This window comes from Fundulus heteroclitus, chromosome 5, assembly GCF_011125445.2.
Source record: "Fundulus heteroclitus isolate FHET01 chromosome 5, MU-UCD_Fhet_4.1, whole genome shotgun sequence".
Taxonomy (NCBI): domain Eukaryota; kingdom Metazoa; phylum Chordata; class Actinopteri; order Cyprinodontiformes; family Fundulidae; genus Fundulus; species Fundulus heteroclitus.
In genome coordinates, this window is record NC_046365.1 from 24,776,748 (window position 1) to 24,799,896 (window position 23,149).

General features: G+C 41.5%; 2 protein-coding genes across 3 annotated transcripts; one reads left to right on the top strand and one right to left on the bottom strand.

Annotated features, from left to right (window-relative positions):
• The first annotated feature begins 1,002 nt into the window (after positions 1-1,002).
• On the top strand, positions 1,003-8,242 carry tk1 (thymidine kinase 1, soluble). The gene is made up of 7 exons (XM_012849958.3): positions 1,003-1,212; positions 1,350-1,381; positions 1,988-2,101; positions 3,097-3,190; positions 4,529-4,618; positions 6,948-7,067; positions 7,318-8,242. The coding sequence occupies exons 1-7, from the start codon at positions 1,138-1,140 to the stop codon at positions 7,495-7,497; spliced, it is 705 nt and encodes a 234-aa protein (XP_012705412.2). The 5' UTR covers positions 1,003-1,137; the 3' UTR covers positions 7,498-8,242.
• A 780-nt stretch (positions 8,243-9,022) lies between these two features.
• syngr2b (synaptogyrin 2b) lies at positions 9,023-22,673 on the bottom strand. 2 transcript variants are annotated; one of them, XM_036137266.1, is made up of 5 exons: positions 22,434-22,673; positions 18,396-18,633; positions 15,707-15,843; positions 10,869-11,156; positions 9,023-10,804 (listed from the first exon to the last, which is right to left on the bottom strand). In XM_036137266.1, the coding sequence occupies exons 1-4, from the start codon at positions 22,542-22,544 to the stop codon at positions 10,905-10,907; spliced, it is 738 nt and encodes a 245-aa protein (XP_035993159.1). In that variant the 5' UTR covers positions 22,545-22,673; the 3' UTR covers positions 9,023-10,804; positions 10,869-10,904. The 2 variants fall into 2 exon arrangements, with proteins under 2 accessions (XP_035993159.1, XP_012705413.2); XM_012849959.3 differs by having other exon boundaries at positions 9,023-11,156.
• Between the last annotated feature and the right edge of the window lie 476 nt (positions 22,674-23,149).

Sequence of the window (23,149 nt, forward strand, 5' to 3'; positions counted from 1 at the left end):
GCCACAGATTCCCAAACAGATTTAAATGTGAACTTCCCTTAAATGTTCCCTTCAATGCACTTTGACCTAAGCCATTCTGCAGTACCTCTGGCTGCATGTTTAGGGCTGTTGTTTTGCTGGAAAGCATTTTTTTTTTCCAAGCATTTTAGGGGTTAGAGAAAATCAGTCCAGGAGCTGCAAATGGACCCCTTGTCTAAGATTAATAAACTAAAATCCACTCATCTATGGTACCAACAGCAGTAATAACTGTTAATTCCACACAAAAAGATTCGGCTCTTTCAGCTGAACTGTGCCAAATGAACCGCATCTCATAAATCCCGCCACAAAAAGTCAACAAAGTGCATTGAATAAATGCTCATTCTGTGAACGTGATGTAGAAACGATAGACCATATCTTCTATGAATGCAGTTAGACTGAAACATTTTGGAATTGCTTAGAAAGATATATATATATATATATATATATATATATATATATATATATATATATATATATATATATATATATATATAATCACACAGCTATTTATTTGGCTTATTTATAATACTTGAAAATCTATATAAGCACATCTATGTCTAAATACAGTAGTCTGTACTGTATGCAAGCTAAAAACCTTCAAAAAGAATGGTCTTGCACAGCTTGTTCCTAGTGTTGCCACTCTGCAGCTTTAGTGTGTCCAGTTTTGCAACATGGTGCAGCTTTAGTTTATAGGAGGCAGATACAAGTAGTGAAATCAGCCCGAATACATTTCCATACAGCACAGGAATGAGGCATCTTCTCTGATCCACGTTCACTACAACAGAACTTTACTTTTTTCTGCCACATACAATATGGCGGTGACGTTGACGTGCGAACCTGCGCCCAACGACGCGGCTACGTATATGATCCCGCCACAAAACGTGCATTGAAAAGAAGTGGCGGGGTGGTCGTCATAGCGGAGGGTCCAAACTGATTGGTGGTGTAGCGTCACGTGACGTGACGGCCATTGGTGCAATAAATACGACACTAAGCGGGCGCGCGGCATTCAAAGCTTTTTTCCTGCACGTCCTCTGGCAGCTACTCTCCGCACAGTATTGTTTCTTTTTATTTTATCTTTCAGCCGCTGAAGTATTTTATTACGCGTGTATTTAAATCGAAATGGACTTCTTAGATTCGCCAATTTGCCCAATAAGGCTGGAAAACTCACCGAAGAAATCCCGCGGACAGATTCAGGTCAGTAGCAGCTGGAGAAACCTAAATTATCACCATAAGCAGAGAATAAACAAACTGAGCTGCTGATTTAGAAAAAAAATTAAAAAGCTGCTTCTTCCTCAAACTAACAGTTCCGATGTTTTACGTCTTGTTTTTAGATTATATTTGGACCGATGTTCTCAGGCAAAAGGTGAGTTATTCGTTCTTAAGTTTGATTTATTGCTTTAATTAATAACGTATTGTGTCTGTTTTACTCACCCTTAGTGTTGGAAATGAATTTTAGACTTTGTCTGTGTTAAGGTTTCCGGTTAAACGTCACCCTCCCGCCAATTCGGCATTGTTTACCCAGCTCCCATTCATTCATTCACATTTTTCCTGTGTTGGTATGCGTTACGTTTTAGGGCCTGTTCATTAAAATCAGATCACTTTTAGGATTATATTTCGATTACATTTTCCATTTTTGTGTGAATAAAGTCCATTTACACTGCAACATATTGCCTCTCAAGACTTTTTGTTCCAAATTTAATTCAGTTTATTACAACACAATCATACAGTCACATTCAGATCCAGCCAGACGCAAGTGCAATGTCATCATAATTATAATGATTCAAAGAATGAATGGATGAATGCTTGTGTTGCATGGTTATGTGAGTGAAAACCGCAGTTCTAATATCATGAAAAAGTTTTTTTTTATGTGTAAAATTCACCAGTTTGTTGGTTTATGCTCAGTCAGATTATTGACAGTTTTATTATTATTATTATTATTATTATTATTATTATTATTATTATTTTGCAGCACTGAGCTGATGAGAAGAGTGCGCCGGTTCCAGGTGGCCCAGTACAAGTGTTTGCTGATCAAATATGCCAAGGACATCCGGTATTCTGACGTGGGTGTGGCCACACATGACAAGTAAGCTTCTGCTTTTAGACTTTGTTTTTTAATATTTCCATACATGCATATAAAACTGGGTGTGCAGAAGAATGTGACATTTACTGAGGGCAAAGTTGGAAAAAATACACAGTTATTACCATATAGTTGAGGTACAGCATGCTAAAAAGCTCATGTTTGGTACTTTCCATAGCTGAAACAGTGGATTTATTATTACTATTATTATTATTTCTAAAATGGGAGTTTCAGGCAGTTTAATATTCAGAAATTCTTGCGTCCTGATGTTTAGTCGACTCTGAAGCTGTGATAGCGGTGCATAAGCTGACCCTTGGTGGAGGTTTTCTAGTCATATCTCAATGCCACACATGTTGAATAAATGTGATTACTTACAAATATCAAAATTTGAATAGGTTTTTATAATCCATGATGGCAGAACCCACCACATGTCAAACCCTAATAAAAAGCAGAGAGGCGCTGACCAACTTGCCCAATCTAGTTTTTCTCCAGGTTATTTTATAGAGGGAGTGAGTAAGAAATTAATCTGTTATGATAAATTTACTTTATTATAACCCTTGATGTGAAAATATATATGCCACTAACCTTCATGGGATTTAATTCAGCACAATGAAAGTACATGCAGCTGGTTGATTGGTTGATTCAGATCTCTGGCCAGTTGATTGCTGCATCTGTAGTAAAAAGTGGCAAAAAAACAACAGAAACTGGTACCACCACACATATCTTTGCATATTTTAGCACCTGTTAATTAAAGAATTGTCAGGTTCAAACACCTAAAACATTCATTAACAACACAAGAAGTTGTTTTAGGTGTTTGAACCTGACAAGAATCTTATTTATTAGAGAATTTTGTTTGTTTAAATACTTTTTTCCCTTGTTGCCACGATGACCGACGTGATTGAACCTAAATTGCTTCTACGTTTCAGAACGTAAACGCTGAAACAATGCAGGCGTTTCCTTTTTGTGACCGTTTCTGTCCTTGTGTCCTGCCGCTGTTTCAGAAACACCATGGATGCCATGCCTGCCACCCGCCTGGGAGATGTTCGAGCTGCAGCCCTGAAAGCCTGCGTCATCGGCATCGATGAGGGACAGTTTGTAAGTTTGTGAGCAAAGCATCTCCGTTAGTCTTCACCTAAACGTTCCCATCACCTTTCATAAAAAATCAGAGCAGTGGGTGTCAAGCTGTGGTCTCGGCCCAACAGACTTTGTGTCGACAGAATGGGAACATTTTGGGCGTGACACTAAAACAGGATTTCAGACAAAGAAGAGCAAACTGACAGGCAAACGTGGTGGTGTGATGATCTGGGTCTCTGTCGCTTCTTTAGGACCTGGATTACCTCATTTCTGCTTTCTATGTTAAAATCCTAACAGGGATGTTCATCCATTACTTTACTGCCTTAAGCTCAGTAGCACGCCACGGTACAATGATCAGAAACACACTGGCGACTCCAGCAAACTAACGGGTTTTGTGTTGGCCTAGTTGAAGTAGACTTGAATTCAATCGAGATGCTGTGGCATGACGTCAGATAGTTGCTGCCTGAAAACCAAAGCAAAGAATCTTGATATCAAAATGAGATTCCTCAAATTGAAAAAACTCTTAAAACTCCATTATCAACTTAAGCACAACATTGCAAAAGGTGCTAAACTGTAAGAACATCTATTTCAGCGCCTTAGATCAACTTTGTATTTAGTTTTGGAACAGAGGAAGAGTAATGTGTGGTTCTGTTCTCAGAAAACATATATAACACTCTAACTTTTAGCCATTTGCCTCACGTTTTCCTCGTTTAGGTCAGATTTTGTAATATGGCTGAATTAATTTTATTTCTGGAGCCCCAGTTCAGAGCTAATGCCACCTCAGGACACTTCACAAGACAGACGGGTCAAATACACGCCAGTGATATTGAATTATATTCCGTATAGATTAAAGTTGAAATAATCCAATTCATTCCTGTATTATCCAGCCAAACCTAAGCCCACTTCAGTCCAAATTACATCTAAAGTCTAAAGAAGCCCAGCTTCCTTCCCTGAGCAGGCCCTTGGGGACAGTGGAAGGGAGCTACTCCCCTTTATCCAAAAATAACCACCCAGAAGAACCAGAACCTGCTTAGGTTAAGCCGCTAGCTTTCATTCCTAACTGGAGTTTAAAAGGAAATGGAGACAAAATAAAGAACCATTGACACCTGTGTACCTTCTATAGAAAGAAAAGCAAGCAGGAGAGAGACTCAATGGCCGCAATAGCTTCATCCAGGAAGGATAACACGACTAAATATAGAACAACTGAGCCGGTGGTACTTTCTATGAACAAACCGGCTTGTTCTACTCTATATCTGTCCGTCATAAGAGTGATATTTGTCACACCCAACAAACAGATTGAGATTCCCCAGGTATGAGACAAAGAATCTGTAACTAATCCGCTCTGTTTCCTCCTTGTAGTTTCCAGACGCCGTGGAGTTCTGCGAGGAGATGGCCAATTTAGGGAAGACGGTGATCGTAGCGGCCCTGGACGCAACCTTCCAGAGGAAGGTGGGTGCCGTGGCGTCTCACACCGAGCGGCGCTGTGGGAGCAGACGTCAGAAAACGTCCCACACATTTTTTTAGGGAAAACAATCAGCAGGAACAGCAGATCGTTGAGTCAATGAATGACTTCTTATTCCACACACAACAGTGTCTTTTGTGATCATAATGAAATCAAGTGGTCATTCTTTAAGGGCTAGGTAATGTTTTTCTGTTGTTTTAGTAGTCCACTTGTCCTGGCTTCCTTTCTCTTATTCTTATTAACAAAATAGCAATCAAACATAAAGCCTAATCAGACATTTACAGTATGAACCTCTGTGAATGTCCAGGTGTTTCAGTCCTCATTCTCTGTCCGCATTTCTATAAATATTTATTCCTCACACTTAGGTCTGGGGAATATATCCATATTTAAAAAATAGAGATTCTTTTAAGCGATATGAGATGAGACTATATAGTTTCTAGCGAGATGGTTTCTTATATTATAATTATACCTTTATGTATTCCAGTAGGTTATATTTCAGCCGTTTCTCATTTTAATCTACAGCTGTTTGTTAGAAAATGGGCCTGTGAGACATGCGGGATAAATCTTTGATTAGATGTCTTTTTATAATTACTTTATGAAGAGAAAAACACATCAAGATAAATATCATGCGTCGTCATTCAATTAAATTTTATTTATGTAGCGCCAATTCATGAAACATGTCGTCTCAAGGCACTCTCCAAAATCTAATTCAATCAGATTATACAGATTGGTCAATTTTTTTTTTTTTCCCTATAGAAGGGAATCAGTTGATTGCATCAAAGTCTTGACAAGCAGCATTCACTCCTCCTGAAGAAGTGTAGAGCCACAGTGGACAGTTGTCTGCATTGTCCATGGCTTTGCAGCAATCCCTCATACTGAGCAAGCATGAAGCGACAGTGGAAAGAAAAACTCCCCTTTAACGGGAAGGAAAAACCTCCAGCAGAACCAGGCTTCGTATGAACGGTCATCTGCCTTGACCGACTGGGGTTACAGAAGACAGAGCAGAGACACAACAAGAGAGACAAAAAAGCACAGAAGCACACATTGATCCAGGAATCCTTTCTATGTTGTATGGTAGTAGCAGGTGATCTGCCTCCCCTGGATAATGTCACAGCTAACAGAACGCCAGACCAGGTGTACCTTCTATGAATAGAAAAATGACAGAAAACAAAAAGTTAAAAGCTGAAATAACAACAAACGATGCAAATTGGAGAACAGTAGGATAATTCAGCAGAGAGAAAAATAGACCTTGATGTCTTCCAGCAGCCTAAGCCTATAGCAGCTTAACTATAGAGGTAGCTCAGGGTAACACGAGTCACTCTAACTATAAGCTTTGTCAAAAAGAAAAGTTTTAAGTTTAGTCTTAAAAGTCATTCAGCCTAAAAATATTTAGATTTTTTTGGTCCATATCGACCAGCCCTCCTCACACATCCTCTTTTTTTTTTTCAGTCTTATGTGGTCAGGTTCTGTTTTTTCTTTTCTTTTTTTTTTTTTCTTTTGTTTGTACTGTTCTAGAGTCAGTATGTTTACCGTGTTTAATTTCTTTGAAAGTGCCACAAAAATATATAAAAACCAGAGATTGATCCTCCTTTGGTTCATGTTTGAAAAGTTACCAAGAAATCAATTCAGTTTCATCTCAGGGCGCTTTACATTATGGCCTAATTTAGTCATCCTATAATAAAAGGAGCAACCGGCCAAAAATATCTCCATGCAAGGTCCACTGAGCAAGAAGTACTTTCTATTGGAAAGAAAAACGGTGCACATCATGTTTATGTCAGCAATGGCTCCAATAATGGCTTTATCTAGGAGTTCCTGTGTTAAACACAGAAACTCTGACCCGGGGGTGCTTTCTATGATAAAGGAAAACAGATGCAGTTGAACACAAGCTAGGAGTACTTTCTATAGGAACACAAAGTGCATTTTATCAATGGCTTCATCCAAGAAAGGTTTTAGCTAAAATGCAGGCACATTGAGCCAGGGGAGTACTTTCTATGGTTTAAAAAAAAAACATCAGTGCATACAGAATAACGCCGTCTTTAGGGATGGGCGATATGGACCAACAATAATATCTCAATATTTTTTAGGCTGAATGCTGATAAACGATATTACTTAAAATAATTCTCCATATATTTCCCCAGCCATCATTGAGGAAAGAGACGAATAAACAGAAGCACTGACACAGGAGAACCAGCTTGTACTATTTTATCTCTTTCCGTCATGACGGTGATTATTAAGGAAGAGGTTCTGTGTTTTCCCCCCTGAAAATGTAAACGTCCACGCTGCACATCCTCAGCATTCGTGTTCCTGTTCTTTCAGCCTTTTGGAAACATCCTGAACCTGGTTCCTCTGGCCGAGAGCGTGGTGAAGCTCCACGCTGTCTGCATGCAGTGCTACAAAGAAGCCGCCTACACCAAGAGGATAGGTGCGGAGAAGGAGGTGAGGAGGCCGGCACCAAAACACCCTGGAGGTTTATGGACTGGATCAAAAACAACCAATGTACACTGAAAAAAAAAAACGCTAGACGTGGAGTTTTGTAGCCAGACTCGCTGCAGACATAACATTATTTATTCTTTTATGTTGACTGTGTGAGGCTAATTGGCTCATATTTAAGTTTAAGTGCGTGAAATGGACCAGAATATTACGTTTTCCCACTGAAGCCAACTGGATTTTTGGTCTGCCCGTACAGGTGGAAGTGATCGGCGGCGCCGACAAGTACCAGGCGGTGTGCAGAAAGTGTTACGGCGGTCTGGTGGTGGACAAGGAGAACGGTTCCTCTTCCAGGAATGAAACGCCGCAACACGCCCTGATGGGAAAACTCGTCGACCCCAACGTTCCCCGGAAACTGTTCTCCCCCCTGCACCTCTGAGGAGGAGGGAACACGAGACTTGATGCATTCGATTTTATACGTGTGTTCCTATATTGTGTGAGCAGTGGTTTTATTTTGATGTGATTTGTGGGCTTTTGTTTTTGCAGTCAGTTGGTGTGACTAAATAGTTTGAATCTTTTGCTGTCCTGGTTGTGATATTTTGTATACTTGAATGACATAAAGCACTTACTAATAGCTTTAAATATAAGTAATCTTAAGAAGTTACAGCTTTTATATACAAGTGGGGTAATATTTGTTAGTTTTTTTTTTGGGGGGGGGGGGCATCTTTAACTGTAGTGTCAGATTTAAATGTAAAATGAATATTTTGCTGTCAGATCAACAATACAAGCGTTTTACTGTGTAGTCTAGGTCAGAAATTGTATAATAAAATCAGAGCTGACTTATTTATTGTTTTATGTCTCTAAGCATTTCTCTGGGTAGGAACCACCAATCTGTTTCGCTTTCATTTTAACCTTTATGCCCTGAGACGTGTAATTCAACTCCCCACCGCAGCGACGCGAGGATAAAAATAACCTGGTTTAAATCCTGGCGAGCCGCTGGTTAGCAGTGAGCAGGGTAAAAAATAGTTTTGATTTTGGCTTAAGTGCGTTATATGTTTAAGGAAATATTTGGATTTTCCTTAGAGGATGTGTGTTTTTATTATAGGTTCTGAATTTAACGTCAGGCCTCTAAGAAATGCATGTCACCAAATTTGAGTTTTGAATCTATACTTTAAAATGGGCTTAAAAAAAAAAAAAAGGACCAGCCATTTTTGGAAATCTGAGCCTGGAAATGTATTTTTTTTTTCTTTCTGGAATGATATTGTAAAAAAGAATGTAAAAACAATTGTAATAAAATTTTTTTGTAGGTGTAATTTTTTTATCTGTCCTCAATTTGTTTTCAGTCTGCATTTAATGTCTGGTGTGGAAATATCTGCCATAAATATTTCTGGTTGTGAAGATTTGCATTAGTTTTTTTTAATGGGGGTAAAAAACAGGATTGAGAACTAAATTTGAGTAAAGTTTTATTAAAAGCGACTGAAAAACCAATAACTACGGCATTTGCCGTTATTAGATTCTCACTATATAACAACATAGAATATAAATAAGAGGTTATCTCAAACATTTGACCAGAACGTAAAACATGATTAATTTAAAACCAACAAGCTGCTATTTGCTGGTTAGTCAAGCTGCTGTAACTAGCCTGCACCTCATAGCTTTACAGGTATAGTTGTAAAACAGTCACAGGTGGCGCTAGGTCAGTTTCCACACTACGACTGTTTTTGCAACCAAGCAAATTTCTTTCTGGTGAGAGAAAAGTATAATATCCCTCGTTTATCCAGCAGACTGGCTGATTGGGGGAGGTTCTTAATCTATGACGTTTTAAAAATATAACGTACAACCTTGACGTAACATCCGTGTACCAGTTGGTTACCTGGATAAAAAAGCTAATTAAATCCCATCCTGAACGGTTTTATTCTCTCATGTGACGTGTGTGGGTGCTCAAGAAACTTAAAACAGCTGGGTTTAATATTTAACAAACAATTTCCCATCCACAAATCCTTTATTTTAAAGCAGAAACCAAACAATATGCACATGATTCAGATATTCATCAGAGATCATAGGACCATTTGCAGCAGATCACAAAACCCGGGCCTCGTCGCTTTTGGGCCGACGTGATTCACGGCCCATTTGGAAAAGAAAAGAGTCATTTTAAAAAAAGAAGCTGCTTTAAATCTCGCTGTCGGAGAATAGAGTCAAGAACTACGCGGTCAGCATGCGACTCTGAACGCAGCCGACTCAACCTCGATGTTACCAAAAGATTTAGTCACATTTTAGACTCGCTGCCCTTGGGTTCCCAAACCAGTTTAAGGAAACACAGACGTTTCTCCTCCTCCTACCCAATTATTGCCCTGAGGAGGAAAACGCTCGCAGCTCTGAGATACAAACGTTTGTTCCTTCCTTCCTCCATCGCCATACGTAGCCAGAACTCACTCCCTGGGAGACAGAGAGTTTCTGCAGTTTCTGTTTGTACAGTACATTTCTAAAGCATTCCCCTTCCAATTAACCTCTTTACCCTTTGTCACATTACAAAAACAAACTGCAGAGTATTTTACGGGATGCATTATTACCTTTGCAGGGTGCTGTAGTTAATTTATCCCATTAATGGCTTCTCAATGTTACATGACAATTTTTATGTACAAACAAAGTCTTATGTGCAGAAGTTTTCTTTTTTTAAAAAACAATAATTTCTGCATATTTTTAATGAAACAGAGAAACGTGTTAGCACCGATGACTCGAGCAAAACAAACAAATACCACAATCTATTCTTAGGTTCAACTTCTGCTTAAAACAATGAAACAAAAACCAATAATCAGGCCGCCTAACGATCTGCATCAGACAGAGCAGACAAACCTGTTCGCGCCTGGCACAGAGCAAACGAACTGCAAGTCCTTCTCAAATCAAAGGGATTCACACTAGTGCAGTTATAAAAGGAGGGGGGGGGGGGTTAGCCTGTGAACTGCAGATACTTAATGTCAGTGTCTGGTCTCAGGCGATGGAGGAAGAAACGCTGCACGGAAAGTGTGCAGAAGGAAGCATTCAGTGGGCCGGACCTGTTAAATAAGTGCTGCGTTATCTCAAAGCTCCTCCCTCTCGATCTGAAAGCTAGCTGCAAGTTTAAAGGTCAGTTCAACAAATGTAAACCTGTTTTGTTTTTGTTTTTTACTGGAGACAAATCTGTTAGCGTTAGTATGGTCAGACTGGAGGAAATGCTGGATCTTCATGGCTTTAATTTGTTTAGACAGCAAAAGAAAAAGGAAGAAAAAAAAAATCATTCCTGGTGATTTCTCACAGTATTTGTAAAACATTTACAAAATCCATGGTTATAAAAACATGAACTTGTTTGTTTTTTGTTTTTTCCTCCACAAACCTTATCACCAATTTGGTAAATCATATTACTGTAGCTTTATGAGTCGTTTCAAGGAAAAGAAGCATCCACAAAAAAAAACAAAAAAACAACAACACATAACCAGACTGTCTTTAGAAGAAAGAAAGTACTCTTCCTCTCTGATTGTTGTTCCTCTTCAGGATTCTTTGCAGCATGACTCTACCTCTCCCCTGCAGGTTCCGCCCGTCTGAGGTAAACGCTACCGCTCGCCCAAAGGTCGCATTGCTCAAGCCTCTTCAATGTCTTCAAATCTGATCTTAAAAAAAAAAAAAAAAAAAAAAAAAAAAAAAAAGAAGACATGCACTCCTTGTATCGCAGTGAGGCTTTGGTGCTCCCAGTGTGTTGAATTGAACGTGAAACCGCACCAGTGTGATGGAGCCCCGCGTCTGTGCGGCGCCACGTCGCTCCGCGGATGACCCGGAGCGCTGCATCATCCACTGGAGACGCCCCCCTCTGCCTCAGTATTTGGGCGGCAGGTAGCCGGAGTCGTCCTGCGGCGGGAGGCTGGAGGTGAAGGGGGGCTGCTTCTGCGATTCGTTGTTGGGGTAGATGTAGGTGGTGGGGGTGTACGTGGTGGGGTTGTAGGAGGTGGGCGCGTAGGTGGGGGGGTAGGGAGTGTGGAGATCCGCGGGCGGCTCCGTGTAGGTGGGAATGCTGGCGTCGCCGACGCCCCGACGGAAACGGCCCAGGGCGAAGTAGGTTAGGATTCCCTGCAGGAGGAGAGAAAAATGAAGATTTGAACATTTCCCAGCAGTAAATCAAGGCTAAAGACAAAATGGCTTTATGATGCAAAAAAAAAAAAAAGTCAGGATTTGGTGTAAATGGAAAGTAGAAGAGTTGCTATTAAGAGCCAAAAAAACATCACTCCCCTTTAGCTGAATATGATTCTATATGCACGCTTTGACAGCATCCTGGGATATCTGGCACCACGACGTTTCAGCTGGACCTCTGAGCTTTGAGCTCATCTTCTTGAATCAGTTACAGTTGTATTTACATTTCCATAAATGTACCCATATAATGCTGCCATTTCTTTAAAATCGAGACTCAAAAGGTGAATTCAGAAAATGCGTCTTAAGCCAGTTGAGTCATTTCCCACTGGTAGGGCTGTGTGGCTCAACTTTTCTGGATGCACTTGACTTGTGGTAGCAAAATAAAGTAAAACTTGATTCACACTAATTTTTGTTAGTTTTCGTTGTGTTTTTATGTCAGCCATGTCCCGTAGTGTTGGCCTGCAAGTCACATGGGATCGCCTGTGTCATGACTTAATAAAAATCACGGTCCATTTTTGGTGGCACAATCGTACTCTAGTTCGTGCAATTTATTTTACCTGGGTTTGAGTTTTCCATAGTAAACCATATTATTTTTTTCCATTATTTACAGTGACATTCATAGTTAACTTATTGTATTGGCTGCTGCAGATACCTATATGTCTATGTCATGTAATCTGGAATAAAGTTTGCTAATCCAAGTTGTCAACAAGTCATATCAAAACAAAGAGGAAACATGCCAACCTTGGACTAGCAGCTCAACAAACTGCTCCCCGTGAAAATATTATCAGCAGGAGAAAGCAGGGATGCAAGATATATCGACATTAACATGGGCTGATAAGTAAAACTGGGCTGATATTCACAACCGGTGTTCATTTCCATCTAGTTCCCCTTTGTGCATGTGTTTTAAGAGGGAAGGAGGTTGGTCATGCAGTTTTTGTTCTGTAACAACAACACATCACAGCCTGGATTGTGTGGGTTTTAAATGAAGCAATGTGGTAATTTTTCACAGTTTTGAAAGAAGGCATATGAAAAATCAGTGTGTAAGTCTATGACCTACATTGAAAAATTCAGTTAGCATAGTTTTAATTTTTTTTTACAAAATTTAACCATCACAGAAATGTAAAAATAAAATACTTTTTTTTACTGCAATATCGATATCGGTGCATCTCTAGGAGCAATGCGTGGGTTTCATGACATACGTATATTTATATGGGTGATACAGAAATCCATAGCTGTGTTTTCCAATTAATACTCTATTAATACTCACACCAATATATTTCAATTAAGCAACAGGACAAAGACTTATGACCTCCTAATGGCAACCCTGAAAGAGTTTGAAATCATATCTTTTTTTCATATTTTTCTCTGTTTCTCAGAGTCAGTTTTCACCAGCAGGCAGAAGTGTTGACTCGCTGGCCTGTCTACATTTTGATAGCGCCTATCACATGTAGGCCAAAGAGACTTGTTATTCAATCAAACCTGTCGATTTACCTTTCAGAGGGAGAGTTTGCCAAGACGTCTCTCTACCCGGAGGCAATATTCAGCTCAAGGCCGGCTACAGGAACGGAGATGTTCCCAGCAAAGGCCGGAATGGCCACAGTAGATAAAAAATTACTTTAAGGAGCGTTTATTTCACATGCATTTGAGTTTACTAAATGCTCTACACATTTTACCAAAAGAGCTTCATGAACATTGCCTTCTGGATCGTTCTCAGGAACACAGTGTAAAGGAATAGATGATAATTGAATCAAGTGTAATACCGCCTGAAAGCATCCCGTTTTTACACCTGTGCATGCATGAGCACAATCAAGGGCATTTCTTAACTCTACTACAGAAAAACATCGTCTTCGGTGCTTTAAAATGCAGGTTATCCAATATTACAAACAAAATAAGAAGCCCCTATGGCAGGAATTATGAAGGTTAATTTAGAGCTGTGCTTTAATCAATTCTTTGATGTTTTCCTGATGTGTCGAGACCTTTCTAAGACCTGAAGAAAAATGGAGCCGTCATTGCCCAACAGGCTAGCTAAGCCAAAAAAAGCTTCCAAAAACATACAGAGGCAGCCTGGAGTCCAACATGCCTTAGATGTTGTTTCTTTCCAAACAGAGGAAGCTAAACACCATTGTTAGCCTCCACAGGCGCGATCGGTGAGGTCATACAGTGGCAACAGCAGAGCAACTACACCTTTACAAGTCGTCCATAAGGAGACATGTGAACAATGATGTGCAAAAGAAGGAAACAACCGCTTTCTAAAGCAAACGCTGCAGCTCATCCACAGTTTAAAATCACACAGACGAGCTTTAGGACCGTTTGTTTGCAACGAGTTTTGACAGAGACGACCACATCTTGAGCTTTTCTGAGTAAACTGGTGAAAAATACACCTTTCTGCTGTGAAATTCATCTGAAGTGAGAAGTTCATTTACAAATACCCACCAGTCAATGAGCAAACGTCCACAAGCGCTACCAGGTCCATAAACAACCTTCAGTAAGGAAGTTGTCACTGAGAGAAGAAGACTAGACATTTTAAGCACTTTTAAAAAAAGGAGTAAAAAGTGATATTTCACCACTAGGTGATGCTTGAACACTCTCTGAAGACCAAAACAAAACCCCTCCTTTCCCTTCTCACCCGTCACCTCCTATGTGCATACTTGTAAATGATAAAAACACAGTAGAAAAGTATCACCTTTCGGAGGAATCTTTCAAGCGAAGAAGTAAGTAACTCATAACTTTATAATGCTGTTAGCAAGAGAACATTTTGATCAGGTGGGGGTGCTCTGCTAACCTGACCCTAGCCAGATGTATTTCGCTCCGCCTAGCTCTACTCACATCTATCTGGGACCTCTCCATAGGATTTTCCTTTACTGAAGGCTGGGCCTTATCAAAAATCCTTGCATATGATTGGATAAGCCACTTCTCTGTCATCTTCATCGACGTGCTATTTCAACCACTCACACCGAAGCTAACCGTGATGCTGATGAGAGCGACGCAGGAAAAAACAAAACTTTTTTTTTTTTTTTAAATGTGTTTGCGGCTCTAGTGGCACGCGTTTTATTGGCAGTGAGCTGACAGGAAGAGGGGGGAAGACAGGCGGCAAAGCGCCGCGGGTCGGAGTCGATCCCGGGCCGACTGCGTTGAGGACTAAAGGCCTCCTAACATGGTTCGTGCTAACCGCTCCGCCACGGGCACAACCCGGAAAACAAAACTTGCCAAATCCGGTCGGGAGAAGGGCGAAAACATCGTTTCCACCAACAAAAGCCTTCAGAGGCGTTCTCTGATTTTCTTTTAATGAAACAATATTAGATAGATTGGACAACACGGAAGAAATAGCAGCATCAATGTTAACGCTTGCTTCCTCCATGTGAGCCGCCATTGATGTCTGAATCAAAACAGTCTCACGTCACGGTCGCTTCTCCACTACGTCACATCTATGAAACTCCAGCCCTGCGTCCTGATTGGCTGGACAATAAAACTGGTTGAAGAAATCACTCTCTATGGGAGATGTCCCAGATGGATGTGAGTGAAGCTAGGTGGAGCAACATCCATCTGGCAAGGGTCAGGTTAGTGCTCTGCACCATGTTGCTCCAACGCTGCGCTGCTCTGACGGTGGTATTTTAGGGCAGGGAGGGGCTAAGCCCTGATTGACAGCTGTTCACATTTCACCAACACACGCACAGCCCAGCCATGTAAACGAGAGACTGGAGAACAACGCAGAGAGAAGCGATGTGACGTCATAATACAGTCCATCTGAAATATTACTTTTGGTTCTTCACATCACAATTTTTTTTAGCTCCATCTAAAATACTGAAATTTTTCTTATTGCTCCTTTAAGTATATAAAAAAAAGTCACAAATATGTTAGGCGTTAAGAGGCTTAGTGGGGAGAGTAAGGCAAGTTTATTTATATGGCACTTTTCAGCAACAAGACATTCAAAGTGCTGTACATGTGTCATCTTACAATTGGAAGGCTGTGGTTGATTCCAAAATTAGGTCATTAATTAAGCAACAGCATAAAATTGCCAGGGTTGCACTTAAAATATAAGTTTTACATTTTTTGATAATTATCGACGTCGATCAATATGATTTCTGTTTTATCAATATGCTTTTTTTCTATATTGTCTATGCAGGACCCATTGAAGCAGCACAAACACAGACATGGAGAGCCCCAAACATCTAGCCACGCGTTGGATCCATTTGGAAAACACCCAAAAAATGAGACGCATGTGGAGTAGAAAGAAAAAATCCAAGCATCCAGACATGCAAACATAAGTCCTAATGTAAAAGTATTCTTGATTGAAAATGTGTGAAAACTTAAGGCTTGGCTCTGTAATTTGATCATTGTTTACACCCAGAAGAAATCTGTGAGATGCTTTCCTGCTCATTAACAACCAAATCATCCCCCATCACACTCGGGGGTTGGGGTTGGGGGAAATAATGTTTCTGCTAACCGATGCTGAAAGCCTGACAAAACAACACAGCGGCCTTTGTGCTCACCCATGTGGCGATGGAGAAGAAAGAGAAGGCGATGGTGGCTCGCGCAGCGTCCTCAGGGATCGCCCTGACATCGTGTGTGCGAGCCCACTGACTGGCCAGCAGGCAGAAACACACAAACCACAGGAAGGTCCACACCCCTGGAAAACACACAGACACACGGGTGCAAAAACACTTTAAAAAAATTAAAAGATAAAACTCAGCTGCAAACTCTGATATGAAGAGCAAACATTCCCGCCGGCCTGCACAGAAACAACAGCTAAAAGTGTATCCATCTGCTCAACTGAGCACAAGCGTTTCTCCCCCCCCTCCCTCCCTTTTCAAACTAACACTTCTTTGTTTGCTTGAAGAATGGCTGATTGTGAAGTGTGCTGCGCGCAGCTGATAAGAGTTTATTTCATCAGAATCTGCAGGGTCATCCTCCCGCTCCACCCTGCAGCTCAGTCGGTACGGAGTTATGCAGAGAAGAAGTCATTAGTGCATTCAGGGGAACAGGCGACGGTGTGTGGGTCATTAAGTCTGGAGGTAAAGCTCCGGATGATGTGTGAAGAGTCACATATTTGGTCATTAAATGTTACAATTGCAGTTAAAGCAACAACAGAAAACACAAACAACACACCTGGTTACTGATTACCAGCCTCCATTGTTATTACAAACTTTATTAGCCCTTTTTTTTTTTTTGCCTTTTTGTACCCATGTAGTGCTATGCATAAGTTAATTTCTCTTGATAGTCAAATATTTCTAGAGCCAAATTAGAAAAGAAAATCTTAAATGTCCCATTTAATGTCCTTTAATTGCATTTGATTTTCTGGAGATTTTATATTGCACTTAGTTTCAACTGATTCTGATTAAGTTGACTTGAAATAAGACAGAAAATGACCCATGATCACCCCAAAATATTACTTTGAGCAACATCCTGCTGGCGCATATTATTTACCAAAGTAAAATTTCATATTTCCCAACAGAGCAGTACTTTAAACTATCTGTTGTCAAAATAAGTACAAAACATGTCTAAAAATGCATTGAACTGAAGCTAGGTCAACACAAAATGCCATCATCTAAATCATCCAAAGGGCCACCTCGGTTCAGAAGCAACAAAGGAAGAAGTTCAGTTGTCTTTTAATTCAGCACTTACAAAATAAAGATTTAAAGTCATTGTTGCTTTATTTTGGCAGAAACTGTGGATTGTTTGCACTGAAAATGTAGCCTGACCAGCCAGACTGACTTATAGACGCCATGTGTGTTCAATACACAGCTTGTCGGTCTGGACAGGCTTAGACTCTCCGGTCTGAAACTTACTGAACCAATCACAGCGCGGGAGGCGGGAGTTTACGATCCGTCACTCTTTACCCATAATGCAGCAGCGCTCTTCTGTAACCATAACAGTCAAGATGGCAGCCGCAACAGAGCGATGGTTTAATGACGCCCTTTATTCTCTCTAAGAGCTAAGACGGAGTGCGTTGCTTAGTGTTTGCTTCACATCCGTGGTTCTCTGATTGGTTTCAACCTGTTTCTGCTGACCCTGTTAGTCCTGCTTTTGAAATCGAGCTCCACCGCCGGCCTTCCATGTTGTGATATACAGTGTTTATTTACGCCGCAAGCCAGTCTGGCTGGCCAGGCTACTGAAAATGTAGTAAATGTCAGAAAGAGTGAGGAAATGTGTAGCTTATTCTTGATTGCCTCGTTGTGTGATTGTTGATAGCGGTTTGTCTGCTTTCTTGTTTAGACTTTTCTCAAAATTTATTGATTTATTGATTGATTGATAGTAGGTCTGGTTGTTTATTATGAGTCCAGTGGACCTGGTTAGAACTGATTACAAGCAGTGGGGGAGAAGGGGGGGGGACAGTTTGCCAACAGGAGGTGGCAAACTTCTTCTCAGCCTGCTTTGCACGGCAAATACACTTGCCGGTCACTTTATAAAAAGGTACCTGCTTACCAATACAACTATTAAAATAGCTTATAATATTGCCAAAACGCAAAGCATTTGGGCTTCTAGACGTGGTGAAGATACTGCAGAATCTGAGAGGTGCATCTCGAGTACACACCAGCTAGTTGAATGTTGTAAAATGCACAATTTATAAAAGCAGACCCGCTTGTTGAGTTAAGAAACCAGAGAACCTGCTCTGCTCTTTTTTTTTGTGTCTGCTCCGTCTTCTCAAACCCTCAGGTAATGTCTCTCTTCCTCCTAATAAAAATATTAACACAAAAAAAAACCCTCAGTCCATCGTAGCAGATGGGCGTTCACTCTGAGCCTGGTTCTGCTGGAGGCTTCTTCCCGTTAACGCGAGTTTGTTTTCTCCACTGTTGCTACATGCATGCTCAGTACGAGGCATTTCTGCAAAGTCAGCAACACCATGCAGGCGACTGTACATCCTCATCCAGGACTAATTTCAACAGTAATCGATTCAGTCTGCTGGGCTCCCTCGGGTAGAAAACTTGTAATCGGGCTGCCTGCATGATTTCATGGAACTGACTCTGTAAAGTACCTTGAGATGATGTGTAGTAAATTGGCGCTACATTAATAAACTGTTTTGATGTAGATTATGCAAAACACATACTATATTATACAATAAAAACACACGATTGTATTTTTTTTTTGCACATTTGATATAGTTCCCAAGCTAAACTCGGATAAAACAACAACAACAACAAAAACTAGTCCTGTACAGGTCTAATAAAGTTCCCCACTCACCTGAGAATCCAAGGTCCGCCATGACAGTGTACTTCCTGTCCTGGGCGTTGCTCATAAAGGGCACGTAGACATCCAGCATGAGGAAGCCTATGCAGGCCAGGAAGGCGATCACTCCGACGCCCACAGCATACTGACACGCAGAGTCCCTCTGGTTGAAGATGCACTTCGCATCGGGGCTGGTAGGAGAGTTGACGTAGCCCTCTGTGGTGATGCAGGCAAACACCACCAGGCCGAACACCTACACGGACACGGGGAAAAGATCAAAGTGGGTATAAGGATCAGAGAAGGTTTAGCCATTAACTACAATTTGAATATTTTCCATGAGTGCAAAGAGTTTTAAAGCAAACATTTCTACATTATTTTAGCCTCCAGGGTAAATTGTTTGGTTCATCTTAGGAAAGCTCTGAAAGGAAAACTAAAAGAAATCTGGATTGAACTTAATATTAGTTGATTTGGAGACAAAATGTATGGGTTCAACTGTTGGACAATGGGAGGCAGGACAATTAAAAGCAACTTTTATTTGGTTCTCACAGTCATAAGAAAATGACAGGATTAAAACTTTGTCACAAATAGTGCCGTTTCTCTGTGCTAACACTTTAAACCCCCCCTAAACTGTTCCTCTGACTGCCCCGTGGTTGCGGTCGCTGCTCTCCGCTCTGATTACTTGCTGCACCATGTGACCTCGTTTAGAGTGCAGCTGCCTGCCATGTGATTCCTGAGATGCCACCAGCTCCCTCCACAAGAGCGGAGAGGGAGGAGGACAGGAGAAGAGGGAGCCGTTTGACAAGTGGGACACCAGGGAGAGGTAGCCGTCCTGCTGGTGATGAACCAAATGAGTAATGAGGGATAGAGAATGCAGCTGGAGCTGAAAAATAGTCGTAGAGGAGGAAGTTTAAAAGTGGCCCAGTCACCTGCTGTGTTTTTACTGTTTTCTACGCCAGTGGCTCTCTGGTTGAATAAAACGGTTTTCCGATGAATTTGTCGTGCCCTGTTGGCTTGTTACATTTCTGTGTTTTACACCTTGTTTTTGCTCCATTTGTTAGTAAATGAAGAACTTTTGTGTATATTTACCACAACAAGACCACGTCACTCGAAGTGTGATTTTACGCTAACGCACAATGAGTAAACTAGGAGACGCAATGGAGCCCAAATACATTTATACAATGTTATAATGAATAAATACAATCATAAGTATATGTTTGTTCTTAAGTATGAAACATAAAGGCAGTAGATCTGGTTTGTACTGCGAATTGCTGGTACATTTCCATGCAGCACCTGAATGAGGCAACTTCTCTGAACTGCTCCAGTTTCCTCTTCCAATATGGCGGTGACTTCGAAATGTGATTCAGCGCCATATATATATATATATATATATATATATATATATATATATATATATATATATATATATATATATATATATATATATATATATATATGATAGAGCCGAGTAGAGGTGTATAAAATTCTCCTGGATCTCCTGCCGTTGGACGCTTGACATTTCACCTCTATGTCGGAAACAATCAGCGATGACAACTCAGTCATTTCCCCCTAGCCCGCTTCACCACATCATCAAATAGGAGGAACGTCTATCTGCTAGCCTGCTCCTCCTGTCTGTTTTACGGAGTCACGGTGCTGTCTGTAATGTGGAAAGCCAGACAACAGCGTCGGCGCCCCTGGGTCCACCAGGTCCTCCAGAGACGCACCCGGTTCAGCGAGTAGCTAAAACCACCTACAGTTGCGCTGATGACCGCCGCTTCCTGTGGTACTTTCATCTTTCTAGGACCCAGTTTGAGGACCTGCTGCCCCCGTGGTGGACGGATCTCATTCCAGGACACCAACTATCAGCTCATTGATGCTGTATGTAATGGGGTCCAGCATGAGGAGCTGATGTCCCCTGTCAGGGGACACATCTCCGCCCGGCACACCAACTACAGACATCCTGTATATTAACATCATGATGTGCATGTTAAGATAGACAGGCAGGTGTTCACCACTTCAGCAATTTACAATAAATACTGGTGGGGTTATTATTGTTCCACTCTGAACAAAGTTTTTCTTTATTTGCAGACAAAACGTTGATAAAACTTTCATTACTATTAGGGAGCCCAGTCAGTCATTTCAGATCAAGCATTTCCTAAATTCAACTCTACAGTAATGTTACTAAAATGAGTGCCATGTATATGCTTGAAAACTCAGCTAGTTTATAGCGCACTAAAATAACAATACATTCATCGTCCATGTTATTAGGTACTTTTTTTTAAGCTTGGGGTCGGAACAGAGCACATTGCTTAATGTTAAGAGCCACCGTAGTAAAAGTTTTATTGGCAACGGATTAAATGCTGAGAGCGTCTCTAGAACGGCAGGGTCAAACAAAAGCAAAAAAGTGACTTGTGCTATGTTAGAGACAAATCTACTATGTTTGAATAAACTGCACAGAACATTAGTTTTACACCTCTACCAGGATTTCCTCTATTATTATGCTCCAGTCACAAAGATCCACTGTATGCTGACTTTCCCTGAAACCAAGAGCAGATAAAACACATCATGGGACCTGAAAGGTATGACTGCAGAAAAAAAAACAAAAAAACCCCACAAGATTAAAATAGGATCTAAAGCACCAGATATAAACTGTGATCTAGAAAGAAGGACTTTCAGATGGGCTGTACACAGCTGCAGCAAGTATGCGGCGTAAATAACGGGGCTGACCAGGAGTAACAGAAAGGGGTCAGCAGGTGGCGAGAGGTATCGCCTTACCTGCCTGTTCAGAGCCCCTGTTTACCAGCAACACACTCTTCATCTCCCTCTCTCTCTCACACACACACACACACACACACACACACACACACACACACACACACACACACACACACACACACACACACAGAGTCTCCACATAAACAACCAGCGCAGCCAAGGGCATGTTATGTCCTCAGCCCTCATCTGACAGCCTGAATACGGAACTTTATCTGCATTGAAACACGTGTTTTGTCTCAGGAATCACCTGGAGGTGGTCGTTCCTCAGTAATATGTCAACCAGACAACATGAGCTTGGAGGGTTTTTATTCCACTGGAAGCTACTCAAGGACGGACAAACCTCCGTGCTCACAGTCTGGGCCGGGCTGAAGTGGTCCTGCACCCAGAGCTTTTGGGGTAAATCGTTGGGTTTTGATTTAAAGGACCCACAACGCAACTATTTGTCAGCAATGACGTCACACACCCTCCTCTGACCTAACCTTTGACCTCCTGGGCCCGTCAGACGGAGCTGTGAGCTTCAACCACGTGCCTAACGCCTCCCACTTCTGTGTTTTCATGTCAATTTCAGTGACCTGACTGTCCTACATCAGCACGTACCGCCCTGGCATTGTTACATCACATTTTCTGCTGCTCGTTTAAGAAAAAAAAAAGTCTACTCTCATGAGAGAAACACTTAAAATCATCTAACATGATGCATACCTTAATTTTAAACCACTGAAGCTTGCACGAGTAAGCTGTGTAGGTTAAAACTGGCTCTATAGCCCAAGGGCCCACACCCTCCTGAATCCGGCCCTGCTCACAGTATTTGAATATTTCACTTTGTCTCACAGTGATTCTAAGAGTTTCCCCTCCAAAGAAAATAAAAAAATAAATTACCTAGCAACAGGTGATGGTATGGAAGAAAAACCCCTGAGCTTGAATCCCCCTAATTTGTCCTCACACAAGACTAGTAGGTAAACTATCGGTTTCCACTGTTGCACAACATGGAAACAAGAGTTTTAGGTCAGAGATTAACAGCTGTGTTCAGATGGTAAACTACTCCCGGAAGAGAGACTCTAGATGGCATGTGAGCGTCTTTTTGTCCCCAGGGTCGATCTGTCAGCGCGACGCAAGAAACGCGCCGCCAGCCTGCCGGAGACGCACCGACTTTTACCTCTCCAGTTCGCTTCATTAAACATTTTCCGCTTCTCTCCACAGACCACCTGTGCTCATCGTGTCAGATTAAAAACCTCCCCTCTGTCTGTTTTCAACCCTGAGCTCCTCCAACCAGTGCTCGCTCACCCAGCTCAGGAGCCGCACGATGGTTTGCGGCTGTCGGACGAACTTGTAGAAGTCAAAGCCTCCTCCGGCCAGCGCGGCTCCGTACGCACTTGCACCTCCGGTCTCCGCCATGTCTGACCCCTTGGAGCCGATCCTGCGGAGAAGGGAAGACAACCTCTGGGCTTATCGCAGCGCCAAGACTACGGAGTGCTGCCACCTCCCGTGTGAGCGTTTCCCTGAAGAGTGACAGCAGCGAGGGGAGCGGGGTGGAGCGGCGCGTCGTGACGCGGAGCGGGGCGGAGCCGCCAGACCCGCCTGCCTGCCTGCCTGGCTGCCTGTCAGTGGTACTTTTTATTTAAAGGAGGCTTTTAAAGGCCGCAATTGTCTGAGGAGCTCCTAAAGTAAGTTTGTGCCGCATAAAGAGCTCCGTGATTGCAGCACCAACGCACTTTACAGCTTAATTTTCATCCAAGCTGATTGCAGACAGGTGAGGCATGTTGCCCTGGATGACCTTTCATATTTAGGCCCTAAACAAAAATGCCTCCCTTCTTAAAAGTTGGGGAATTGAGGAAATGTAATAGAATTAAAAAACAAAAAGAAGATGTTATATGTAGAATAAGATTTGGACATATAGGATTAAATGGTACTCTTAAAATAATTAGTAAGCATAATACAGGTTGTTGTAATTATTGTGGAAAATTATAAACAGTACAACATATATCATTTTTTTTCAGAAT

Bases quoted from the DNA above. Each gene is read 5' to 3' on its own strand.
- tk1 (XM_012849958.3), top strand. From the start codon at position 1,138: ATGGACTTCTTAGATTCGCCAATTTGCCCAATAAGGCTGGAAAACTCA. The intron at 1,382-1,987 runs GTGAGTTATTCG...ATTATTTTGCAG, and splicing joins CCGATGTTCTCAGGCAAAAG to CACTGAGCTGATGAGAAGAG. The intron at 7,068-7,317 runs GTGAGGAGGCCG...CTGCCCGTACAG, and splicing joins GGATAGGTGCGGAGAAGGAG to GTGGAAGTGATCGGCGGCGC.
- syngr2b (XM_036137266.1), bottom strand. From the start codon at position 22,544: ATGGCGGAGACCGGAGGTGCAAGTGCGTACGGAGCCGCGCTGGCCGGA. The intron at 18,634-22,433 runs GTGAGCGAGCAC...GTGTCCGTGTAG, and splicing joins TCGTGCGGCTCCTGAGCTGG to GTGTTCGGCCTGGTGGTGTT. The intron at 15,844-18,395 runs GTGAGTGGGGAA...TGTGTTTTCCAG, and splicing joins GGCGGACCTTGGATTCTCAG to GGGTGTGGACCTTCCTGTGG.